Below are 22,851 nucleotides of genomic sequence, written 5' to 3' on the forward strand. Positions count from 1 at the left end.
AGGGTGTGCGAGGGAGGGGTGTGTGTGCAAGGGGATGTGTGCAAAACGTATGTGTGCGTGTGTGTGCACGTGCAAGGGTGTGCATGCACGCGTGCGGGCGTGCAAAACGTGTGTGTATGTGTGCAAGGGGGTGCGTGCGCGTGTGCATGCCGGGGGTGCCTGAGGGGGTGTAGGTGCGTGTGCAGGGGATGCGTGCGCGTGCACCCACCCACACGCAGAGGGGTGTACGTGTGCGCGTGCAAGAGGGCCGCACGCGTGTGCAAGGGGGCGCGCGTGCGGGGTGGGCGTGCGGGGGGGGGCACTGGGGCGCGCGTGCAAGGAGCACCCTCGGGGGGGGGGGTGCGCGGGGCCGCGCGTGTCCCCGTTGTCCCCGCCATGTCGGTGCGGCGCGGCGGTGCGCGTGTGTGCGCGTGTGTGCGCGTGTGTGCGCAGCCCCGGGGGTACCGGTCCGCCCGCGCCCGCGCGCCCGCCGCCCCCGCGCGCCGCCCGCGCCTCCCCCGCCGCACCGGGCCGCACCGGGCCGCCGCCGCCGCCGCTGCACCTTTAAGGCCGCCGGCCGGGAGCGCCCGGGAGCGGATCCGGGCGGGGGGGGGGGGGCGGGCACCGGCCGGGGCGGGCCGGGGCCGGGGCCGGGGCCGCGACCGGGGCCGCCACCGCCACCGCCACCGGGGCCGCCACCGGGGGTCCGGCCTGGGCGCGGGATGCGGCGGCGGGGGCGCAGCGCGGCCGCCGTGTAGGAGCGAGCGGCGGCGGGGCCGTGCCGGGGCGCGGGGCCCCGCGGGCGGCGGCGCCGGAGGCGGAGGTGAGCGGAGCGGAGCGGAGCGGAGGCGGCCGGACGCACCGGCGGGGGGCTGGGGCGGCGGCGGGGACCGGGAGCGGGAGCGGGGAGCTGCGCTGCGCGGGGCCCGGTGCAGCGGGGCGGGGGGGGGGGGGGGACGACGGGACGGGGAGCGGGCTGGGCCCCGGGGCGGCGGGAGCGGGGCGGCCCCGGGGGGGCTGCGCGGTGCCTGGGGAGCTGCTCGGTGCCCGGGGCGGCGGGAGCTGCCGGGGCGGTGGCGGGAGGGCGCTGGCGGGTCCGGGGTGAACGGGCCGGGCTCGGCGGGGCTCCCCGCGGGCCGTGCCCGGAGCAGGCAGGCGGGCAGGCAGGCGTACAGGCAGGGAGGCGGCCGCCGCCGGGGCCGGCCCTGCCCGGGCGGCCGTTCCCCACCGCCGCTCGCCCGGGGCTGGGACCGGCTGCCACGTCCCCTCCGGTCTCCGGTGCCCCGGGGCCGCCGTGCCCGGTGCAGCCCGTTGGCCGCCGTTCAAGATAAACAGGGCCGGGACGGTTCCAGCTTTGCCGCAGGTCGCTGCGCCGGGGAGGACGGGCTCGGGGCGGCCGCGGCAGGGCCAAACACCGGGCACCGGAACACCGGGCACCGGCTGTTCCCGCGGGGGCCGTGGGGCTGGCGGGAGAGCTGGGGCTTGGGGTCCGCATCCCCCGGGCTGGGACAGCAGGGCCCTTCCCTGCCCGCGCTGCCTGTCCCTGCCAGGGGGAAAAACGCTGCCTTGCCCCCCCATGGGCACCGGGGTGCCTCTCGGGGCGTCGGGGTGGGGGACCGAGCGCTGATCCCCTCCCGGCGCCCGCAGCATGTCGTGGTTCAGCGGCATCCTGGTGCCCAAGGTGGACGAGCGGAAGACGGCATGGGGGGAGCGCAACGGCAAGAAGGGCCCCCGTCCCCGCGCCGCCCTCTGCGGCCCCCGCTACATGAGCTGCCTGCAGGACCCTGAGATGGAGCGGGGCGGGGGGCCCCCCCGGGGGCTGCGCTGCACCTGGCAGGAGGACCACTACGGCAAGAAGGGGCCCGCGGGCGACCTGGGACTCAAATCGGTGGACCTGGGCTTGGAGGACGGCGAAGCCAAGGGGCCGAAGGGGGCTGATGGCCGTGGGGGGCGGCCGTCGGCCGGCGAGTGCTGGCGACGGCTGCTCCAGGTTTTCCGCTCCAAACGCTTCCAGTCGGCCAAACTGGAGCGGCTTTACCAGCGCTACTTCTTCCAGATGAACCAGAGCAGCCTGACGGTGCTGATGGGGGTGCTGGTGCTGGTCTGCGGGGTGATGCTGCTCTTCCACTGCCTGCCCGGCACCCCGCACGTGCCCGCGGTCGCCGCGTTGGCGAGCGCCACGGCCCTTTTCTTGCTCTTGATGGTGCTGTGCAGCCGCAGCGCCTTCCCCCAGGACTACATGTGGGTGGTGAGCTACGTGGTGCTGGGGCTGCTGGCCGGGGTGCAGGCGCTGGGGACGGTGGCCGTCGCGCCCCGCAGCGCGGCCGAAGGCGTCTGGTGGAGCGTCTTCTTCATCTACATCACCTACACGCTGCTGCCGGTGCGGATGCGGGCGGCCGTGCTGGCCGGCGTCCTCCTCTCCGCCCTGCACCTCGCCATCGCCTGGCACCGCAACGCCGCCGACCCCTTCCTCTGGAAGCAGGTAGGGCTGGGGGGGGGACGCGGGGGGGCTGCGCCGAGGGGGTCCTGCCTGCCTGCGGCGTGGGGTGGGGGAGGCCCCGGGTGGGACCCCCTGTCCCCGCCGGCAGCTTCTCGAGTCCCGCTCTGCAAAATTGGGCTTTTCTGCACTTGGTGTTTCCGCACGTGGAAAATTCTGGATGCGGGAGGGGCCTCTCAGCTGCCCGGGGGTGCAGGGGGTCCCAGGGGGGGTCCCCCATGCCAGGGGCCCGTGGGTGCTGCCTGCGGCGTGGCCGGGGGTTGCTCTGCTGCCGCAGCCCCGCGCGGGGGCCGAGGGGGCCCCTCGTCCCGGCGGGGCTGCGCACAGACCCGCCATTGTGGGCTGCGCTGGGGGCGGGGGGGGGCACCCACAAAGCCCCTGTTGTGGGGCCGGCGGAAACCCCCGAGGGGGGACACAGGGCCAGGGCAGGGGGGTGGCTGCCACCCAGGGGGGCTGGGACCCTGGCAGTGTCCCCTGTCCCGCCCCCCTGGGGTGGCGGGTGCTCCCCGTGGGGTGCTGCATGCACGGGGAGGCACGGGGGGTCCCCCTCATCCCTGGGGCCGTGCGTTCGCAGCCCCTGGCAGGGCCTTGCTGTGCTCCCCCTCCTTGCGTGGGGCCACCCGTCACCCTCGCCCTGCCTGGCCGGGGCCGGGGCCACGTGCCGTCCCCACGGGGCGCAGGGCGAGGAACGCGATGCCGGACGGGGGGCTGAGGGCAGCGGGGCTTGGGAGGGTCACGGGAGGGGAAGCCCCCCGAGCGGGGTTATCCCCCATGGGGGGGGCGATGGGGCCATGGCCCCTGGCCGGGGGGATGCGATGGGGACGGTGGGTGGGTGCGTGGCCCCCGCTCCCAGCCCGCCGGAGCGCTATAAATAGCCTTGGCCCCGGTCCCGGGGGACGGGGACGGGGAGGGGGGAAACCACAGCGCTCCCGCTGCAGCCATCTCCGCTTCCCGGCCCTCCCCCGGCTTCCTCCGCTTCCCGAGGGCCCGCGGGGCCTGGCTGTGTCCCCGTGTCCCCCCTGCCCCAGGTCCCTGCGTCCTCATATTCCCCGTGCCCAGGGTCCCCAGGTCCCCCCTGCCCTGGTTTCCTACACCCCCAGGTCCTCGTGTCTCCCCCTGCACTGGGTTCCTCAGGTCCCCCACATTCACCCTGCCCTGGTCCCCTGTGTCCCCATGTCCCTGCAGCCCTCCCCACCCCGGTTTCCCATGTCCCACATCCCCTTCCCCAGTGTCCCCAGGTCCCTGCATCCCCTGTGCCCTGGGTTCCCATGTCCCTATGTGCCCCACATCCCCCTCCCCCTGGTCCCCTGTGTCCCCAGGTCCCTGCAGCCCTCCCCACCCTGGTTTCCCATGTCCCACATCCCCCTCCCCAGTGTCCCCAGGTCCCTGCATCCCCATATCCCCCTCCCTTGGGTCCCCATGTCCCTCCTTGCAGCCCCTCTGCTCCTCCTGACAGCACCCCCCGTACCGCAGCCGGGGTTTTGGGGTGCAGAGGAGGGTGGCAGAGCTGGCCAGGTCTTGCCGTGGGGCCGGGGTTTCCCAGGCGGCCGTGCTGAGCCCACCTCCCTCGCCAGCTCAGCGCCAACGCCCTGATCTTCCTCTGCACCAACGTGGTGGGGGTCTGCACCCACTACCCGGCCGAGGTGTCGCAGCGCCAGGCCTTCCAGGAGACCCGTGGCTACATCCAGGCGCGCCTGCACCTCCAGCGCGAGAACCGCCAGCAGGTGGGCTGGGGTCCCGGGGGTCCCGGGGACAGCGGGGTCTCCCGCGCCGGGCTGGGGGGTCCATCAGGGCCCCGGCCCCCCGCTAATGGGGTGGTGCTGGGGTGCAGGAGCGCCTGCTGCTCTCGGTGCTGCCCCAGCACGTGGCCATGGAGATGAAGGAGGACATCAACACCAAGAAGGAGGACATGATGTTCCACAAGATCTACATCCAGAAGCATGACAACGTCAGGTACCGTGGGGCTGGGGGCGTGGGGGAGGTTTGGGGGGGTGTCACCAGGTGAGGGGGGCTGGGGGGGCTGCGTGGTCCCTCCCCAGCCCATGTTCTTCCTCCCGGCAGCATCCTCTTCGCAGACATCGAGGGCTTCACCAGCCTGGCCTCGCAGTGCACGGCCCAGGAGCTGGTGATGACGCTCAACGAGCTCTTCGCTCGCTTCGACAAGCTGGCGGCGGTGAGTGGGGGGCCGGGGGGGCTGGGGGGGGTCCCAGAGCCCCCCTGACCTGCCCGCCCCCCCCAGGAGAACCACTGCCTGCGCATCAAGATCCTGGGGGACTGCTACTACTGCGTGTCGGGGCTGCCGGAGGCGCGCGGGGACCACGCGCACTGCTGCGTGGAGATGGGGGTCGACATGATCGAGGCCATCTCGTGAGTAGGGCAGAGCATGGGGGATCGCGCCCGTCCCCGGTGCTGGCGCGTCCCTGCTGCTCGCCGGCCCAGGACGCGGTGTTGCGGTGCCTTGGGCTGACACGGCGGTGCCGGTGCCGTCCGCAGGCTGGTGCGCGAGGTGACGGGGGTGAACGTGAACATGCGCGTGGGCATCCACAGCGGGCGGGTGCACTGCGGCGTCCTGGGGCTGCGCAAGTGGCAGTTCGACGTCTGGTCCAACGACGTGACGCTCGCCAACCACATGGAAGCGGGCGGCAAAGCCGGGTGAGCCGGGATGGAGGGGCTGGGCTGGGGACCGGGGTGCAGGGCACGGGGCAGGGGGGCTCAGCACCTTCATCCCCCCCCCATCCCCAGGCGCATCCACATCACCTGGGCGACGCTGCAGTACCTGAACGGGGACTACGAGGTGGAGCCAGGCCACGGGGGCGAGCGCAACGCCTACCTCAAGGAGCACAACATCGAGACCTTCCTCATCGTCGGCTGCAGCCAGAAGCGCGTGAGTCGGGGGGCCCGTGGGGCGGACACGGCGGGGGGAGCCGGGGCCGCCCCTCTCACGGCCGCGTCGCCCCGCAGAAAGAGGAGAAAGCCATCCTGGCCAAGCTGCAGCGGGCTCGCGCCAACTCGATGGAGGGGCTGGTGCCGCGCTGGGTGCCCGAGCGCTCCTTCTCCCGCACCAAGGACTCCAAGGCCTTCCGGCAGATGGTGAGCGGCCTCGGGGGGGGCGTCGGGCATGGGGGCCCCCACCGCGGTGGTATCGGCTGCTCGCCGCCTTTCCGCGGCTGCCGTTGGGCTTCCCCAGCCCTGCCCGCAGCCCTCGCCTGCTTCCTCCTGCCTGCCACAGCCCGTGGCCTCGGGGAACCCCCAGGTGTCCCCCCATCCTCAGCAGCCCTCAGGGATCCCCCCAACCATCACCAGCCCATGGGGGCCCCCCCAGGTGTCCCCCCATCCTCCGCAGTTCTTGGGGATCCCCCCTGTCCTCCCTGGCCTTGGGGACCCTCGGGTCCCCCATCCTCACTGGTGGCAGACCCCCTTCAGACCCCTCCACCCTCCCTTTGCGGACCCCCACCCCGTCCTTGCCAGGCTCGGGGAACCCTTGGGGATCCCCCATCCTGGTTACCCGTGGGACTCTGTCCCCCATCCTTGGTGGCCTTGGTGACCCTGGGGGATGCCCCGTGTCCTTGCCATCTGTGAGGGTCCCCCCCATCCGCACCAGTGTCTCTGACACCCCCCACCTCCCTTGTGTCTCCCCAGGGCATCGATGACTCCAGCAAGGACAAGTAAGTGTCCCCGTGCTGGGGTGCCCGGGGGGTCACAGCAGCCCCTCCCTGGGGCAGAGCCGGGGGTCCCTGACCCACCCCTGCCCCCAGCCGCGGCGCCCAGGAGGCCCTCAACCCTGAGGATGAGGTGGACGAGTTCCTGAGCCGGGCCATCGACGCCCGCAGCATCGACCAGCTCCGCAAGGACCATGTCAAGAAGTTCCTGCTCACCTTCCAGACACCTGAGCTGGAAAAGAAGGTGGGGGTCCCTCCGTCCTGGGCCTGCGGTCCCCTCCGTCCCCTCTGTCCTGGCCCCATCAGCACCTTTGTCCCCCTCATCTCCCCTCCAGCCCCTGGGGTCCTCTCTGTCCCCCTTCATCCCATCCTCTCCAGCCCTTGGGTCCTCTCTGTCCTGGCCTCGTGGTCCCCTCCATCCCAGCCCCTGTGGTCACCTCCACCCTCTCCATCCCAGCCGTGGGTCACCTCTGACCCCCCTAATCTGTGGGGTCCCCTCCATCCTCTCCATCTCGTCCCCCCGGGGTCCCCTCTGTCCCCTCCATCCCCCGGGGTCCCCTCTGTCCCCTCCACCCAGCCCGGCTCACCCCTCTCCTCCCCGCAGTACTCCAAGAAGGTGGACGACCGCTTCGGTGGCTACGTGGCCTGCACCCTCCTCGTCTTCTGCTTCATCTGCTGCCTCCAGATCATGGTGTTCCCCCAGTGAGTGCCACGGCCCCCCAAAACCCCGGTCCCTGGCCCCCTGGCCCCCCAGTGCTCATGGCCACCTCTCTCCCCAGCTCCCCGCTGATGCTCGGTGTCTATGTTGGCATCTTCATCCTCCTCGCTGCCATCCTCTTCGTCTGCGCTGTCTACTCCTGCGTCACCGTGAGTACAGGGCCAACGGGTGGGGGTGTGGGGGGCTCGGTCGTGCGTGACAAGGTCCCTCTCCCCCCGCAGCTCTTCCCTGCCGCCCTGCAGCGGCTCTCCCGGAAGATCGTCCAGTCCCGCGTCCACAGCACCATCATCGGGGTCTTCACCATCCTCCTCGTCTTCATTGCCGCCTTTGTCAACATGGTAGGGGCGCGGGGCCGTGGGGGTGCGGGGGCTGCGGGGGCCGGGGGGCACCGTCTCACCCCTCCCTCCTTCCCAGTTTGCCTGCAGCCGGGTGGCCCTGCGGGACTGCGCCGCCCGCGAGCTCAACGTCACCCCCGAGGCCGTGGGACCCTGCCAGCTGCGGGCCCTCAATTTCTCCCTGGGGACCCCCGCGGGCCCCTGCCACCGCGACGGGCTGGTCTGCGACTTCCCCGAGGTGAGCGGCCGCGGGGCACCCACGGGTGCAGGGCGCTGGGACAGGGTCCTGCTTGGGTGCCAGCACGGGTCCCTGTGAGTCCAAGGTCCTCCTTGGGTGCTGGCACAGGGTGCCTGGGGATGCAAGATGCAGGGGGTCCCCATGGGTGCTGGAATGGGGTCCCCACAGATGCAGGGTGCTGGCATAGGTCCCTGTGGATGCAAGGTCCTGCATGGGTGCAGGCGCAGGGTCCCCGAGGATGCGGGGTGCTGGCACAGGGTCCCTGCAGGCACAGCATCCCCAGGGATGCTGGCACTGGGTCCCCGATGGTACAGGGTGCTGGCATGGGGTCCCTGCAGGCACAGTATCCCCTGGGGTGCTGGCATGGGGTCCCCGAGGATGCGGGGTGCTGGCATGGGGTCCCTGCAGGCACGGTGTCCCCCAGGGTGCTGGGCATGGGGTCCCCAAGGGTACAGGGTGCTTCCCGTGCAGTGTCCCTAAGAGTACAGGGTGCTGGCACAGGGTCCCACAGATGCAGGGTGCTGGTATAGGTCCCTACGGGTGCAAGGTCCTCCATGGGTGCTGGCACAGAGCCCCTGAGCGTGCAGAGTGCTGGCAGGGGGTCCCCGTGGGTGTGGGGTGCCGGCAGGGGGTCCCCACGGGGTGCCGGCGCATCCCTGCGGCGTCTCTCCCGCAGTACTTCAACTACAGCGTGGTGCTGAGCCTGCTGGCCTGCTCCGTCTTCCTGCACATCAGCAGCATCGGCAAGCTGCTGCTCATGGTGGCCATCGAGGCCACCTACCTGGTGCTGGTGGAGGGGCCCCAGGCCACCCTCTTTGACAACGCTGACCTGCTGGTGGTGGCCAACGCCCTGTGAGTGCCCGGGGTCCCCCCCCCTGGGGTCCCCACCCTGGGTGCCGCGTGTCCCCCCCCCCCCTAATGCCCGGCTCCTCTCCCCCCAGGCCCTCCTTCAATGTGACCCAAGGCGAATGGTGAGCGGGGAACTGGGACCAGCGGGGAACTGGGAATAGGGGGCTGAGGGTGGGCAGCAGCAGGAGGGTCCCTTGGGGGTCTGTGCTGCAAGGGTGGGTGCAGCTTTGGGGTCCCTGGGGTGGGTGCATCTTTGGGGTCCCTGGGGTGGGTGCATTTTATGGGGTGGGTGCAGCCTTGGGGTCTGGGTGCAGCCTTGGGGTCCCTGGGGTGGGTGCAGCCCTGGGGGATTGGGTGCATCTTAGGGGGTCCCTGGGGTGGGTGCATTTTATGGGGTGGGTGCATCTTTGGGGTCTGGGTGCAGCCTTGGGGTCCCTGGGGTGGGCACGGACTCGTCCGGCATCCCGTCTCAGCGGGCGGGGGGTGCCCGCAGCCCGGCGGAGGGGAAGGTGGCCCTGCGGTACATCACCCCCATCATCCTGGCCGTCTTCGCGCTGGCGCTGTACCTGCACGCGCAGCAGGTCGAGTCCACCGCCCGCCTCGACTTCCTCTGGAAGCTGCAGGTAGGAGGAGGGGCGAGGGGCCGGGGCGGACGCGGGGCCCTGGCGCGGCTCCCGCATGGCGCTGTGCGACGCAGGCGACGGGCGAGAAGGAGGAGATGGAGGAGCTGCAGGCGTACAACCGGCGGCTGCTGCACAACATCCTGCCCAAGGACGTGGCGGCGCATTTTCTGGCGCGGGAGCGTCGTAACGACGAGCTCTACTACCAGTCCTGCGAGTGCGTGGCCGTCATGTTCGCCTCCATCAGCAACTTCTCCGAGTTCTACGTCGAGCTGGAGGCCAACAACGAGGGCGTCGAGTGCCTGCGGCTGCTCAATGAGATCATCGCCGACTTTGACGAGGTGCCGGAGGGCGGAGTGGGGCGCGATGGGGTGGGGTATACGGGGATGGGGCGCGTGGGGTGCTGGAGAGGCCGTGGAGCAGCGTGCATGGAGCCGTGGGATGGGGTGCAAGGGGATGAGGTGCAGAAGATGGGGTGCATGGAGCCCCAGAGAGGTTGTGGAGCAGCGTGCGTGGGGTGCAGAGGGACAGGGTGCAAGAAGATGGGGTGCAGGAGGTGCTGGAGAGGCTGTGGAGCAGCATGCGTGGGGTGCACAGGGGTGGGGTGCAGGAAGATGGGGTGCGTGGGGTGCTGGAGAGGCCATTGAGCACTGTGCATGGGGATGGGGTGCAGGCGGTGCTGGAGAGGCTGTGGAGCAGCGTGCATGGAGCCAGGGGATGGGGTGCAAGGGGACGGGGTGCCTGGGGCCCCAGAGAGGTTGTGGAGCAGCGTGCGCGGGGTGCAGAGGGACAGGGTGCAAGAAGATGGGGTGCAGGCGGTGCTGGAGAGGCCGCGGAGCAGCGTGCGTGGGGCACGCAGGGACGGGGTGCAGGAGCTGGGGCGCGCGAGGCGCTGGAGAGGCGGGGTGGGGGTGACGCTGCCCCCCATCGCCGCCCCAGATCATCAGCGAGCAGAAGTACCGTCAGCTGGAGAAGATCAAGACCATCGGCAGCACCTACATGGCGGCCTCGGGGCTGAATGCCTCCACCTACGACCGGGAGGGCCGCAGCCACATCGCGGCGCTGGCCGACTACGCCATGCACCTGATGGAGCAGATGAAGTACATCAACGAGCACTCCTTCAACAACTTCCAGATGAAGATCGGTGAGCGCCCCTCGCACGCCCCTCGCACGCCCCTCGCACGCCCCTCGCACGCCCCTCTGCACCTGCAGCCGCTCCGCACGTACCTGGCCCTTGCAGGCGGCTTCGCCTCTGCCGGCTCTCGCACGCCTCGTCCCTTTCGCGCACGCGGCCCTGGGGTGTAACCTTGCACGCGTGGCCTTTGCACGCCCCTTCGCCCTTGCACACCCAGCCTCTGTGCACTCCTCTACACAGGCAAAGCCTTGCACGCCCCTGCCCTTTTGCATGCATGCCCTTTGCAGACCTTTGTGTACAAGCCCTTGCACGCCCCTCTGCACACCCAAACCCTTGCACACCCTTTCCCTTTTGCACACACAGCCCTCACACGCATTTGCACATACTGATGTTGCACACCCCTTTAGCCCTTGCACACGTAGGCCCTCATACACCCCTTTACACGCTTCTTGGCCATCGTGCACGCCTTCGCACATGCAAACCCTTTGCACGCCCCTTCCTTTTTGCACACATGGCCTTTGCAGGCCACTTTGTGTACAAGCCCTTGCACGCCCCTCTGCACACCCAAACCCTTGCACACCCTTTCCCCTTTGCGCACACAGCCCTCACACGCCTTTGCACTTGCAAACCCTTTGCATGCGCCTTCCATTTTGCACAGGCGGCCTTCGCACACCCCTTTGCGCAAGCTGATCTTGCACGCGCCTTCACCCTTGCACGCCCCTTTACATGCCCCTTCGCCTTCGCATGCCCCCTTACACACCCTGTGCCCTTGCGTGCCCCTTTGCACACCCCTTCACTTTCGCACACCCCTTTACACACCCTGTGCCCTTGCACGCCCCTTTGCCCACCCAAACCCTTCGCCCACCCCCCCCTTTGCCCCTCGCGCGCCCCCCGTGCCCTCGCCCCGGTGGCCGTGGGGGGGTGGTGACGCTCTGTCCCCGTGCGTGTCCCCCCCCTTCCCCAGGCCTGAACATGGGGCCGGTGGTGGCGGGGGTGATCGGGGCCCGCAAGCCCCAGTACGACATCTGGGGCAACACCGTCAACGTCTCCAGCCGCATGGACAGCACCGGCGTCCCCGACCGCATCCAGGTCAGCCGGGGGGCGGGGAGGGGGGGACAGGGCCCCCCCCCGAGCCCCCCCCTCACCCCCACGTCCCCGTCCCCACCAGGTGACGACGGACCTGTACCAGGTGCTGGCGGCCAAGGGCTACGCGCTGGAGTGCCGGGGGCTGGTCAAGGTCAAGGGCAAGGGGGAGATGACCACCTACTTCCTCAACGCCGGCCCTGGAGGGAGTTAGGGGGGGGCACCCTGTGGTGTCCCCCCCGCCCCGGGCCGGTGCCCCCCCGCCTGCACCGGGGTCAGACAAAAAAGGAAAAATCCCCAAATCCACATATTTAAAAAAAAAAATAAAAGAGGAAAAAGGGAGGTGGCTGGGGGGGTGCCCCCCCCCCGGGGTGGGGTGTTGGGGGGGGCAGTTCCCAGCCCCGCACCGGGGGGGTTTGCGGAGGGGGGGTCGGGGTGCAGCCCCCCCCCCCCTTTGCCGAAATCCCCCACGTGCCAAAGAGGGGGGCTGGGGGGTTTGGGGGGGTCCCCAGCCCCCTCCCTGTGCCAAACTGAAGTGCCGCCTGCGGGGGGGGGGACGCGGGCAAAGCACCTTCGCGGCCCCCCCGGGGCCCCGGCCCTCCCCGGCCAGGGCGTCCCGCTCCCTCCCGGGGGGCTGCTGGCGGGGAGGGGGGGGGGGGCAGCTCCCCCCCCTTTTAAATGCAAAAAAAACACAAAATAATGAAGTGACTTTTTTTTTTTTTTTGGTTGTTTTTTGAAGCGGGTTTGGGGCGGGGGGGGAGGGGGCTCAGCCCGAGGGGGGCACCCCCTCCCCCCACCCCCCCCCAGCGCAGACCTGAGGTACTTTGTCCTTCGTGTGTACAGATAAATTATATATAAAACTCACTTTGGATACGAGCTGTGGCCTGGCGACTGGGGCGGGGCGGGGGGCACCGGGGGCGGGGGGGGGGGCCCGGTGCCGGTGGCCGGGAGTCCGCGGCGGGGGGGGGGGGGCCTGAGGTGCGGGCCGGGCTCGGGGCCCTCGGGGGAACCGGAGCCGGGGGTTCCGCAGCGGGGGGGGGAGGGGGGGGGCAGCCGTTACCCCCTTCCCCCCCCCGCCCCCCGCCATAGCAACGCGTTCTGCGTCAGAACGCGCAGGCGCGAGCCGCCGCGCACGCGCCTCAACGGCTCCTCCCCTCCAACGCAGCCGTACGCGCGCGCCGCCGCCGTTGTGACGTCGCCGCGCCGTTGCGTGCGTGCGTGCGCGCGCGGGCGCAGATCGCCATGGAGGCCTCGGCGGGCGGCGGGGCCGGCGGCGCGGCGGGGCGGCGCTGGTACTTCAGCCGCGAGCAGCTGGACCGCAGCCCCTCGCGTCGCGCCGGGCTCGACCCCGACAAGGAGCTCTCGTACCGGCAGCAGGCGGCCAACCTGCTGCAGGACATGGGGCAGCGTCTCAACGTGTATCCGGCCGCGCTAGGCCGCGCGGCCTGCGCTTGGGTGCCGCCGCCGGGCGGGGGCCGGCCCCGGAGCGGGGAGAGGGGCGGCCTGGTCGCCGGGAGAAGCCAAGGACCGGTAGCGGGGAGGGCCGGGGTCGGTCGCGGGGGGAACCGAGGGCGTTTTGGGAGCGGGGAGAGCTGTGCCGGGGTGCGGGGAAGGCCGCGCCCGGCCCGGCCCGGCAGCGGGGAGGGCTGAGAGCGTTTTGGGAGCGGGGAGGGCCGGGCCCGGCCGCGGGGAGAGCGAGGCCCGGAGAGGGGAGAGCCGCGCCCGTTTTGGGAGTGGGGAGAGCTGTGCCGGTGCGCGGGGAGAGCCCGGCCCGGGAGCGGGGAGAGCTGTGCCGGGGTGTGGGGAAGGCCCGGCCCGGCCCGGGAGCGGGGAGAGCCGGGCCCGGCCGCGGGGAGAGCGAGGCCCGGAGAGGGGAGAGCCGGGCCTGGGTGCGGGGAAAGCCGGTCCCGATCCCGGGGAGACACCGGCCCGGGAGTGGGGAGAGCCGGGCCCGTTTTGGGAGCGGGGAGAGCTGTGCGGGGAGGGGAAGGCCAGGCCCGGCCCGGGAGCTGGGAGAGCCGGGCCCCTTTCGGGAGTGAGGAAAGCTATGCCGGTGTGCGGGAAGGGCCAGGTCTGGAGCAGGAGCGGGGAGAGCCCGGCCCGGGAGCGGGGAGAGCTGAGTGCATTTCGGGAGCGAGGCCCGGCCCGGTGCTGGTGCCGGTGGGATGTTGGGGAGCTGAGGGCGCTGCTCGGGGGTCGTCGTCAGGGCTGTGTGTTTCCTTAACCACCCCATCAGCTCCCAGCTCACCATCAACACGGCCATCGTGTACATGCACCGCTTCTATATGGTGCAGTCCTTCACCCAGTTCCACAGGAACGTAAGTGTGCTGGGGTCTGGCAGGGTGGGGGGCACCGGGAACCCCCCAGCTCTGCTCCTGCTGCTGCCTGGCAGCCGGCTCCGGGGGCGACGCGGTGGGACCGACCCTGGGGAGGGGGCTTGGGAAAGGGAGGGGTGGTTCATAGCTGCCGGTAGTCACCAGAGACCCTTTTCCCTCCTGGTGGCGTTTGGACTTGTGCAGGCTTTGTTTCCTAAACGAATATTTGTTTTAGATGTGAGAATTAACCTAATTTATTTGCTTTAATTTTGGAGTTATTAACTTTAAAAAAAAAAATGTTGTTTTTTTTTCTCTGAAGTCGGTGGTACCAGCAGCTCTGTTCTTGGCAGCCAAGGTGGAGGAGCAGCCTCGTAAGCTGGAGCACGTAATCAAGGTAGCACATGCCTGTCTGCATCCCCAGGAGACTGTTCTAGACACCAAGAGCGAGGTAAGTGTCGAGATCGGAGAACTGGGCTCTGATGTGAGGAGTGGAGGCACGAGGAATGGGAATGGCGGAAGCGTGCTGCATCCTGAGTCGCGTGGCTACGGCGTCTCGCTAAATCGGGTTCAGCAGCGCCCGCTCTCTAAGCGAGCGGCTGCGTCCTAGGATGGTCAGTGACAGCTTTCCAATTCGACTGCTCTTACGCTACTGAGAGCTTTTTGGCTTCTGTACAGCAGAAGGCTTTTCTTTCCTGCTCTGTGGCAACCTCTCTTCTGTTCTCCTCTGCTGTGCTGCTGCAAATGTGACTCAGATGTGCTGTGTAACAATGTCTGCGTGAAAAGCTTCTGAGGAGGGCACGGATGTTGGCTGCTGCGATTGAGTAGTGTCTGTGGCAGAGCAGAAGGTGGTGTGCGCAGTTGGTTCTGTTCTGTCCCCACACGTTTAATGGTGGGTTTGTTAAAAACGTTGCTGATTCCCCATCTCTCGAGACAGCCCGTCTTACCTGGAACTGAGCAGCCGACCCCGCTGAAAAGGGGCAGCTTTATCCAGGAAAGCTTAAGGAAAAAATAAAAAAGCAGCTAATTCCTCTCCTGTACTGCTCGTATAGCCGTCCTGTGCAGTGCGAGGGACCAGGACTGAGAGGGCCGCTGTGGATCCCGAAGCAGCCATCCCCTAGCAGAAGCCCTAGCAGGGGAGCGGGTCCGCCCCAGCACTCTGCTTTCTCTTTTCTGGCAGGGAATCTGTGCCAGTTCCCCCAGTGCAGATCGGCATAAAGATTCCCCTTTGCTATTTTTGCCTCCCTGAGAAAAGGGTGTTAGAAATGTGCAGGCTTTATACGGAGTGCCTCATCGTGAGTAACTTGCCTGTCCTCTCAACCCCAGGCTTACCTGCAACAAGCCCAAGACCTGGTCATTCTAGAGAGCATAATACTGCAGACCCTGGGTAAGTTTTTCAAAGCGGACGGGCTGCCACACGAATCCCAGACCCAGGAGTGTTCCGCAGAGCGGAGAGCCTAACCGCACAGTCTTCTCCACAGCTGGAGGGCAGATGTACAGCTGGCCAGTGGGAGAGCAAGAGTCCAGGCAACAAGCTCTATTTTTTGCACCCACTCCTTCTGTTTTCCTTTTAACATCAGTTTTTTCAGGTGTAACTTGTGTCAGGTTCAATGCTCAGAGAAATTAAAGTGTGGAAGTGTGGCTCGTCTCTTTTTTTCCCCCTACAACAGGTTTTGTACCGCTTGGACACTGGTCGCTGTCCTCCGTTGTGCTGTTGAACTCGATAATGCTCTAGTCCTGTGGCCAGGAAGCAGTTCGCACTGAGAGATGTCTCGCAAAACCTGGGTTGAAAGTTAATATTTTGATCAGATAGCTGAACATGGGGAAAAACAAACAAACAAACAAAAACCAAAACAGCAACAGTTTTGGGTTTTTTTTGAAAGTAGCAGCTGGAGCCTACGTTTAGGGCTGCGGCCGTTGGATCTGGTACCCTGTTCCTTTCTAAAATGTTCTGTTAAAAGTTGTTTTTACTAACACACGTTCCGTTTCAGAGGCAGTTTGTAGGTAGCGCTCTGCTCCAAAATACTCAGTAGGCCTTTGTTATTTCTGACTCGGTTCAGAGCAAATGCCGTTAGCCCCTTGCTCAGGAGGGGCGGGAGTGTTGAGGGGTCACAGGCGCTGGCCTGGCAAGCCAGTGGCTAAACTGCGACCCCAGTCCTGCAGTGACTCGGTTCTCCAGTTGCCTTTGTGAACGTCCCAGTTCTTCTAGAATGTTCTGCATGGGAAGAACCAAATCTGTTGCACACATGGACCGATTTGAATTTTTTTTTTTTTTTCTGTAAAACATAATGCCCAAACTGAATAGGAAACTGAAGCGAGGATTAAGTTCAGTTGTCGTTAGTGCTGTAGGCTCCTTCAAAGGGAAAACGTCTGCTTCCTTTTAGCTTTTTGGGTGACAGAAATTCCTTTGAGCAGATGCCATTGTCTTCTCCTTCCTCCCAGCTGCTGTAAGAGGCTTTGTCCTGCTATTTTTAAAATCCTTAATAGTTGTTTTGTTTTCAGTGAGGTCTTTCAAGCGCAGAAGTCATTTAGCTGCTTGGAGGTCTGGCAGCAGCAGTGACCTTCGGGTTTTGTGACTGGAGAACTTGAGTCTTCTGGATACAGGAAAACGGGCTCCTCTATTCCTGCTTGCTTCCGAGCAGAGAGCAGGGGCTGTAGGAGGGAAGGGAGAAGGCCTTGTCCCCCAGGAGCAGGAAACGTGAGGTTCGTAGATCCGTGGGGGTGTGCTGCTGGTTTTCTGATGGCCATATGTCTGTGTTCTTCCAGGTTTCGAGATCACTATTGACCACCCCCATACCCACGTGGTGAAGTGCACCCAGCTAGTGCGAGGTAAGCGATGTCCGATGTCGGGTGCTTGCGGCTTCTCCGCGTAACCTTAGCCTGATAGAGAAGAGCTGTGAAAATACGTTGTCGTGTTTAGCTGGGATTGCCCGAGAGCTTGCCTGCAGTCAGCCTCCTTAATAACCATAACGAATGTCAAAATAGAGGCAGTCGCACATGACTGACGCGATGCCGCGGCTCTGCTGAACCACGCAAAGCTCTCTACGTACAGTAATTTCTAAAATCCTTCGAGTTGTGGCGTAGAGTTAGTCGAACCGTGCTGGCTCTCTTATTTTGTGTGGGGTGGCGAGAGGCCCGTGGGTCTTGCACTAAAATGGAATAACGTTTGTTGGGATATGCAGCCTAACGTTCTGCTTTTTCCTTTTCTCTTTCAGCCAGCAAGGACTTGGCCCAAACTTCCTATTTCATGGCTACCAACAGGTTATTATTTTACAATTGATTCATATTTGACAGAGGGTCTTATCTGGAGGAGATGTGCTACTGGTGACCCCTGGGGCATCGGTCAGCCTGCGAGCAACTGGGGATCGCTCGCTTCGGTTCAGGAAGAGCAGGAACCCTTTCTCCTGCTAGCTGCTGGTCAAAACCAGCTGCAGCATTGGCCATAGAAGCGAGGCAGATGGGATGCTCAGGAGCTTCACTGCTTTCTGTCATGGGGAGTTAGACAGTTGTGAAAGTTAAAAAAAAACCAAAACCCAACCCAACCCAAAAAGGTAGACTTGAAATGAATATATACATTTTTACTTGCTTAGTACCTAGGTGTCAGAGAGTTTTCACTGAACTAGGTGCTGTTCAAACGGGCAACAAATACGGTCTGTACGCCAAAGAAGGCGGATCTAGAGTATAAAGGGAGAGAAAGGGTAGTTGGATGCAGGCGTGAGGCGTTACAAGAGAAAACGATAGCCTTGTCTGGCCTGCATGACTGGACAGACAGTCCTGTAAGCAGAGGCTTGGAAATGAAAGGAGCCTCTAGCTTTTTTCACCTTGAGAGGTCCGGGTCATTTTGTCACTCGATTTTCACTGCCAGGCTGATAGCAGCCCTTCTGTTGGGACTTCCGACATTTTTTTTTAGATTTAATTTCCTGGCTTACCAGCTTCAGGCAAGTCACAGAGCTGATGTTTGGAACAGACCAGGTCGTGGACACGGAAAATCTTGTGTTTTTGTGAAAGAGCTCGCAGAAGTGAAAGGAGGGGAGAAAAAGATGGTTTAGGCGCTAGCACAGGTGAAGCTGCAGAGTTGGAGAACGCTTCCAAGCCCTGGCCGAGCTGCGAATGTGCGTGGCCTTGGGCGAGTTGTTTCTCTCCTCTCTGCCTGTGAGAGGTGTTACCTGCTCGCCTCCACAGCGCGCTGGGAGAATTGTTTGTTGAAGGTGCTCTGCAGCTCCAAAGGGCACTGTGTGGGTTTCCTGCATAAACTAGCGTAAAGGGAAGGTGGTGTTAGTAATGTGTGGGTAAATGCATCCTCGAAACGTGTTTTATCCCTGCAGCAATAATTGCAAAACCAAGGAATTATGAGTTAAGGTTACACTTGAAAGAAATCCAGGCAGAAAGCAAGAAATGCGGCCAGGCAGCCTCAATTTTGCCTTAAAGTGATGCCATGAAACACCTGATTAAGGTGCTTAAGTGATGAACTGGATTTATCAGGTGTAGCTACAGATGTTTAACTTTTATTTCCTTCTGGCATCATTACGGGGCAGATTTAAGGCTCTTTGTGCACCTTAACTTCACTTCCTACCTTGGCAGACTGGATACAGGCTCTGAATTTCCTGGGTTTGACTCCTTGGTGTATGGATAAATACAGTATCCGTGAAACGGCTTCAGACTTTCAGGCTGTAGATGCATATTTCTGTCTCTCCACATTGCATTGATGGAAAAATGTTTAAGTAAGCCGAGCATGGCGAAGAAATGCAGATAATGCCATCCTGCGGCTGCACGTAGATGCTCAGCAGCACCATTTCCATCAAGCGCTCTTTGAAAGGGCCGAGTCACGAGTGTGACAGCGGGCAAATCCTGCGCTCAACTTGCTGTCACAGTTTCGGAGGCTTAGTGGACCTGGTGTTCCTGCAGGTAGAGAGCAGGATGCTTTCTTAGTCCATCGGTTCTCCTGTGCTCAGTGCTACCTAGACCTCCCAGCACTGACGTCCGAGCTGTCGCGTGGCAAATTAATTTACTCATGAAAACGCTTGCTAGGCGGCCAGGCTCCCTTTTAGGCGCTCCTGAGTCGCTCCAGCCTATGGTGCTATTCACAGCCGAAGCTTCAGTGCTTTTCCTAAAAACCATTTGGGAAAGACCAGACCCTTCCTAAAAGCCGAAGAGGGCCAGGTTGCTCCTCGAACGCCATCCCAGGAGCTGCACTTGGAAGTGTCTGAGTTTCTTCTCAGATCGAGCAGAGCCCACAGCAGAGGTGGGGGCTGGCAGATAACCCAGCCGCTCGCTTTCTCCCTCGGAGGAGGGCTCGAGTGGGGCGGCAGTGTGCCTCGCTGCTCCCGCGCGAGCCGCAGAGCCTTGAGCTGACAGAGTTGCCTGGACCCAAGTTATCTGCAGCGGAACGGGGAAGGAACAAGCAAATCAGCGGAGCGGGATAGAGACGCCCGTAACAGTAGGGTTGTACTGGGGGAGGAACGGCAGGGACTTCCCCACCACGTCCACCTCTTGCGCAGCGTCTGTTCAGTGGGCGATTGTGAGTGCTGAAGTTCAGGCTTGGGAGTTCATGGCTTTCTGTTTCTCTCTCCCTGCTGGTGACGTCAGCCTGCACCTGACCACCTTCAGCCTGCAGTACACCCCTCCCGTTGTGGCCTGCGTCTGTATCCACCTGGCTTGTAAGTGGTCCAACTGGGAGATCCCAGTCTCCACGGACGGGAAGCACTGGTGGGAATACGTTGATGGCACTGTAACTCTGGAGCTCTTAGATGGTAAGTTTTGGAGCGAGGTTCCCCCCCAAAGGCTCTTACATTATTTTGGCATCTCTGTTCCTGGCTCTGCCGTTCAAACACGGCCACTGGCCAGTTCACGGGACTCCAGGACTTCAGGTCTTGCCAAGGTTTCCAGTGCAGCAGCAGCTTCTATGGTACAACAGAGATGGCAAAAGGCGCGCAGTGAGATGAGTTTAAATGTGGTCAGTGATGCTAGTTCTCAGTATTTCCCCTCCTGGAGTAGCTCCATCTCATCAGTAGCTCCACTCATCAGTAAGTAGGGGGTTGCCCTGATGGATTCGTGCTGGTCTGCCCGCCTCTGACCCTCTTGTTTGGGTTTGTGTTTCCTCTGCAGAACTGACTCATGAATTCCTGCAGATCCTTGAGAAAACTCCCAACCGGCTTAAACGTATTCGGAACTGGCGGGTAAGAATCTGCTTTGGACCGTGGGCGCTTGCAGGCAAACACAGGCTTCGATTTCTTCCGTGTGCGTGAGGCCGTGTGGCATCTCCGGTATTACAATGCAGGACAGTGTCTGAAGGGCGTGTGTGGGGGGAAGTGGGAACGCTCTGCGTCTGCAAAATGTTGCTTCAGCGCTTGAGTTCGTCTGTTCCGAGTTAACTCTGTAGAGACCTCGGTTTTTCAACTGCTCCAGCAACCCCGCTTGCAGTGGTTGGGTCTTTTCCCACAAGGAGAGATGGGGGCAAAGTGTCTTTAAATGAGAGCTTGCACTGTACCGGGTGAGCTGCTTGCATCAAACCAGCTCTAGTGACAGCCCGAAGTAAATGACCGGTCCCTGCTTTTTATTCCAGGCCTCTCAAGCAGCCAAGAAGTCAAAGGCTGATGACCACGGTGAAGACGAGAGCCTGTCGGAGCAGACGATCCTCAACATGATTTCCAGGAACAATAGTTCGGACATGAACATCGCTGGGTTAATGAGCATGTCAACGTCCTCGACCGCCGGAGCAGGGCCTTCTCTGCCGGCCACGGCGGACTCACCCAGCGACCAGAGCAGTGCGGATATGTCCCAGCCCGAGCGCTGGCTGTCCCAGCATCCTCCACCCAAGCTGGAGGCTGGCCAGAGTCACAGGACTAACGAAAGCTCGTCGGCTGCTGAGCATCCTTTACAGCAAGATGGCGCTGGTTATCAGAAGCAGAGTGGCAAGAACGCCCCTTCGGCCAAAGTGTCGCTCAAGGAGTACCGGGCCAAGCACGCCGAGGAGCTGGCGGCACAGAAGCGGCAGCTGGAGAACATGGAGGCCAACGTGCGGTCTCAGTATGCCTACGCTGCGCAGAATCTCCTGGTCCAGCAGCAGCGGGAGAGGGAAGTCCAGCAGGACAACAACCCTTCTCCCATCATCCTGAAAATTCCCATTGGCGGCTCGGAGAATCCCGAGCGCCCTCCCGGCCCTGACAAGAGTGACAAAGCCTCGGCTCTGAAGCTGCGGATCCCGGTGGCAGGTGGAGGTGGGGAGAGGCCGCTCCCGTCCAAGCAGGAGGAGATAAAAATGCGGATCAAGGTGCCGGCCGCTGGAGACAGGCACAGCTCCTCGGACGAGAGCAGCAGCAAGAACCGGGAGCACAAGGAGAAACACAAGGGCCACTCTTCCAACCACCACCACCACCACCACAACCACCACTCTCACAAACACTTGCACGCCCAGCTTGGCACCGGCCCCAGCAGCGTGGCGAACAAGCGGCCGGGAGACTCTAAACACAGCAGCCAGCCTAGCGCCGTGCCCCACAAAAGCTACGGTCCCCTCGCCTCTTCCCGCAAGAGGCCCCTGCCAGAGGAGGCGGCAGCCACGGCCGCAGCCCACGAGCACCAGCCCAAAGTCAGCAAAGGCTCCAAAGGCCCCGGCGTGCCCTTCCCCTACCCCCACCTCCCCGGGGCGGCCCACCTCCCGGGGCACGGCTCGGATGCGGGCAACCTCCCCTTACCCCAGGCCAACAAAGCCCGGGGCACCCACAGCAAATCGGACAAGGGTCCCACGGGGGCCAACGGGCACAACGCCAACCAGGCCAGTGACTACCAGGATACGGTCAACATGCTGCACTCGCTGTTGAGCGCGCAGGGCATGCAGCCCACCCAGCCCCCTGCCTTTGAATTCCACTCGTACGGCGACCTCTTGAACCCCCGGGCTTCCACCAGCTCCCGAGCTGCCGCCAACACGGACAAGCCCCGACCGCCCCCCCTGCCCTCAGAACCGCCCCCGCCGCTGCCCCCGCTCCCCAAGTAAAGCCCCTTTTTACTACTGAGTTTGTCCAGAGCCCAAGCCCAAACCTGGGCTGCCCCTGCGGGGGCGTGAAAGGGCTCGTTCGATCTCCACTGCCTCACGAAGAACTATTTTATTATATTATAACTTTTATTATTGATATTTAGAGCGCGGAGTTGTTGAAGCTGTGAAAGGATAAGAAACCCTTTCTCTATTCCTTGCTCCCGTCCCCCATCGACTTCCAGTTAGCGACGGGCTCCGTCCCTGCTGGAGCTGAAGCCCCCTCTGGGGAACACGCGTTGTTGGGGGGCTTTGGGGGGTATTTAAAGTATGTCACAGAAAATTTAAGACGTTTTACAAATAATTTAAGCAGTAACTTATATCTTAGTGTTTTGTTCATTTGAATTTTGTGGTGCTGTGGGGGCCCCCGGCGAGGGTTCGGGGCGGTTTGTCGGGTGGTTCCGCTTGAGCTGTTGGCGACAGAAAGGGGGTTCAGGAGCTTTTGGGGGGTGGAGGGGAGGAAGCGACGCGAGGGGAGGGCAGGGACCGGGGGGGCGAGGGAACCCCAGCTGCTGCGACCGCGGGGTGCTGGTTGCTGCTCTCCCTGCCGCGGGTCTGGTTTCCTCGCTCCAAAAGCTGCTCTGGTTTCGGGGTCCCGGCTCTGTCCCTTGCTCCCCTGCTGCGGGTTTCCGCTGGAAACCCCGGCGGCGGGGGGCTTTCGGTGGCGGCTCAGGGTGGCTGGCGTCAAACAGCCAGGGCGAGGTGACGGACGGAGGGCGCTTGGCCCAGGGCCTGACCCCCACCGCTGCTTTTTGGGGGGCAGAGAGCCCAGGGGAGCTGCCGCTGGCGGGGACGAGCGGTGCTGAGCAAGGGGCTTGTGCGTGGAGCCGGATTGTGCCCAAGAGCACCCCCTGGAGCAGAGCGGCCCCGTGCCGGGAGCTGGCTGGCTCCTGCCGCCGGTGGTGCCGCCGGCGCGCGTAGAGCCGGGTTTGGGCGTGAAGGGCGTCGGACGCGGTCCGTGGCCGTGCTGGTGGAGCCGGATCGGAGCAGCGTGGCGTGTTCCCAGCGGGGATGCGGGGCGAGGCGGCGCGGGACGGCTGGCTGGAAGGGTCACCCTGCCCGGGGCGGCTCTTCCAGGGGATCCCGGCGGCGCGCGGCTGTCGCAGCCGAGCTGGAAACGGCTTTTACCGGTGAGCCTCGACCCTGGGCCGGGGCAGCCGCCTGAGTTTGGGTTGAACGTTTCGGAAAAGCCTATTTCCTTTGTTCTCAGGCTTTCCTTTGCCACCCTTCAATAAATGCGCTGTCTCCGTACGGTTTTGCGAAACTCCCGTTCTACATCAAGCTTGTTTTTAAGAGCAATCGGTGCCGCCGACCCTCGCCGGTGCCCTGCTGTCGGTAACCCCCCCCCCCCGCCCCCCCCCGCAGTTTTGGGTACGGTTCTTAGGTTTCAGGCCTGTCCC

At 64.3% G+C, this 22,851-nt stretch overlaps 2 protein-coding genes across 3 annotated transcripts; both read left to right on the forward strand.

The window, feature by feature from the left end:
* Positions 1-636: 636 nt before the first annotated feature.
* Positions 637-11,803, forward strand: ADCY6 (adenylate cyclase 6). The gene is made up of 22 exons (XM_087771376.1): positions 637-802; positions 1,627-2,461; positions 4,051-4,200; positions 4,308-4,429; positions 4,538-4,649; positions 4,716-4,843; positions 4,970-5,128; positions 5,219-5,360; positions 5,438-5,566; positions 6,116-6,141; positions 6,232-6,379; positions 6,740-6,837; positions 6,915-7,002; positions 7,075-7,191; positions 7,268-7,426; positions 8,103-8,278; positions 8,368-8,397; positions 8,769-8,898; positions 8,973-9,236; positions 9,835-10,039; positions 10,995-11,119; positions 11,199-11,803. Exons 2-22 carry the CDS (start codon positions 1,628-1,630, stop codon positions 11,325-11,327), a joined length of 3,471 nt encoding a protein of 1,156 aa, XP_087627502.1. The 5' UTR covers positions 637-802; position 1,627; the 3' UTR covers positions 11,328-11,803.
* A 505-nt stretch (positions 11,804-12,308) lies between these two features.
* Positions 12,309-21,778, forward strand: CCNT1 (cyclin T1). 2 transcript variants are annotated; one of them, XM_087771391.1, is made up of 9 exons: positions 12,309-12,531; positions 13,350-13,431; positions 13,748-13,876; positions 14,752-14,812; positions 16,192-16,254; positions 16,641-16,686; positions 19,012-19,175; positions 19,531-19,601; positions 19,988-21,778. In XM_087771391.1, the coding sequence occupies exons 1-9, from the start codon at positions 12,356-12,358 to the stop codon at positions 21,413-21,415; spliced, it is 2,220 nt and encodes a 739-aa protein (XP_087627517.1). In that variant the 5' UTR covers positions 12,309-12,355; the 3' UTR covers positions 21,416-21,778. The 2 variants fall into 2 exon arrangements, with proteins under 2 accessions (XP_087627517.1, XP_087627518.1); XM_087771392.1 differs by lacking the exons at positions 12,309-12,531; positions 13,350-13,431; positions 14,752-14,812 and having other exon boundaries at positions 13,742-13,876.
* Positions 21,779-22,851: the final 1,073 nt, after the last annotated feature.

This window comes from Nipponia nippon, unplaced genomic scaffold, assembly GCF_047370975.1.
Source record: "Nipponia nippon isolate SJK-2023a ecotype South Korea unplaced genomic scaffold, ASM4737097v1 scaffold_35, whole genome shotgun sequence".
NCBI classification, from domain to species: domain Eukaryota; kingdom Metazoa; phylum Chordata; class Aves; order Pelecaniformes; family Threskiornithidae; genus Nipponia; species Nipponia nippon.

Coding starts and splice junctions, on each gene's coding strand:
- ADCY6 (XM_087771376.1), top strand. CDS start 1,628: ATGTCGTGGTTCAGCGGCATCCTGGTGCCCAAGGTGGACGAGCGGAAG. Junction 2,462..4,050: donor ACCCCTTCCTCTGGAAGCAG/GTAGGGCTGGGG, acceptor CTCCCTCGCCAG/CTCAGCGCCAACGCCCTGAT. Junction 4,650..4,715: donor GCTTCGACAAGCTGGCGGCG/GTGAGTGGGGGG, acceptor CGCCCCCCCCAG/GAGAACCACTGCCTGCGCAT.
- CCNT1 (XM_087771391.1), top strand. CDS start 12,356: ATGGAGGCCTCGGCGGGCGGCGGGGCCGGCGGCGCGGCGGGGCGGCGC. Junction 13,432..13,747: donor TCACCCAGTTCCACAGGAAC/GTAAGTGTGCTG, acceptor TTTTCTCTGAAG/TCGGTGGTACCAGCAGCTCT. Junction 19,602..19,987: donor AACGTATTCGGAACTGGCGG/GTAAGAATCTGC, acceptor TTTTTATTCCAG/GCCTCTCAAGCAGCCAAGAA.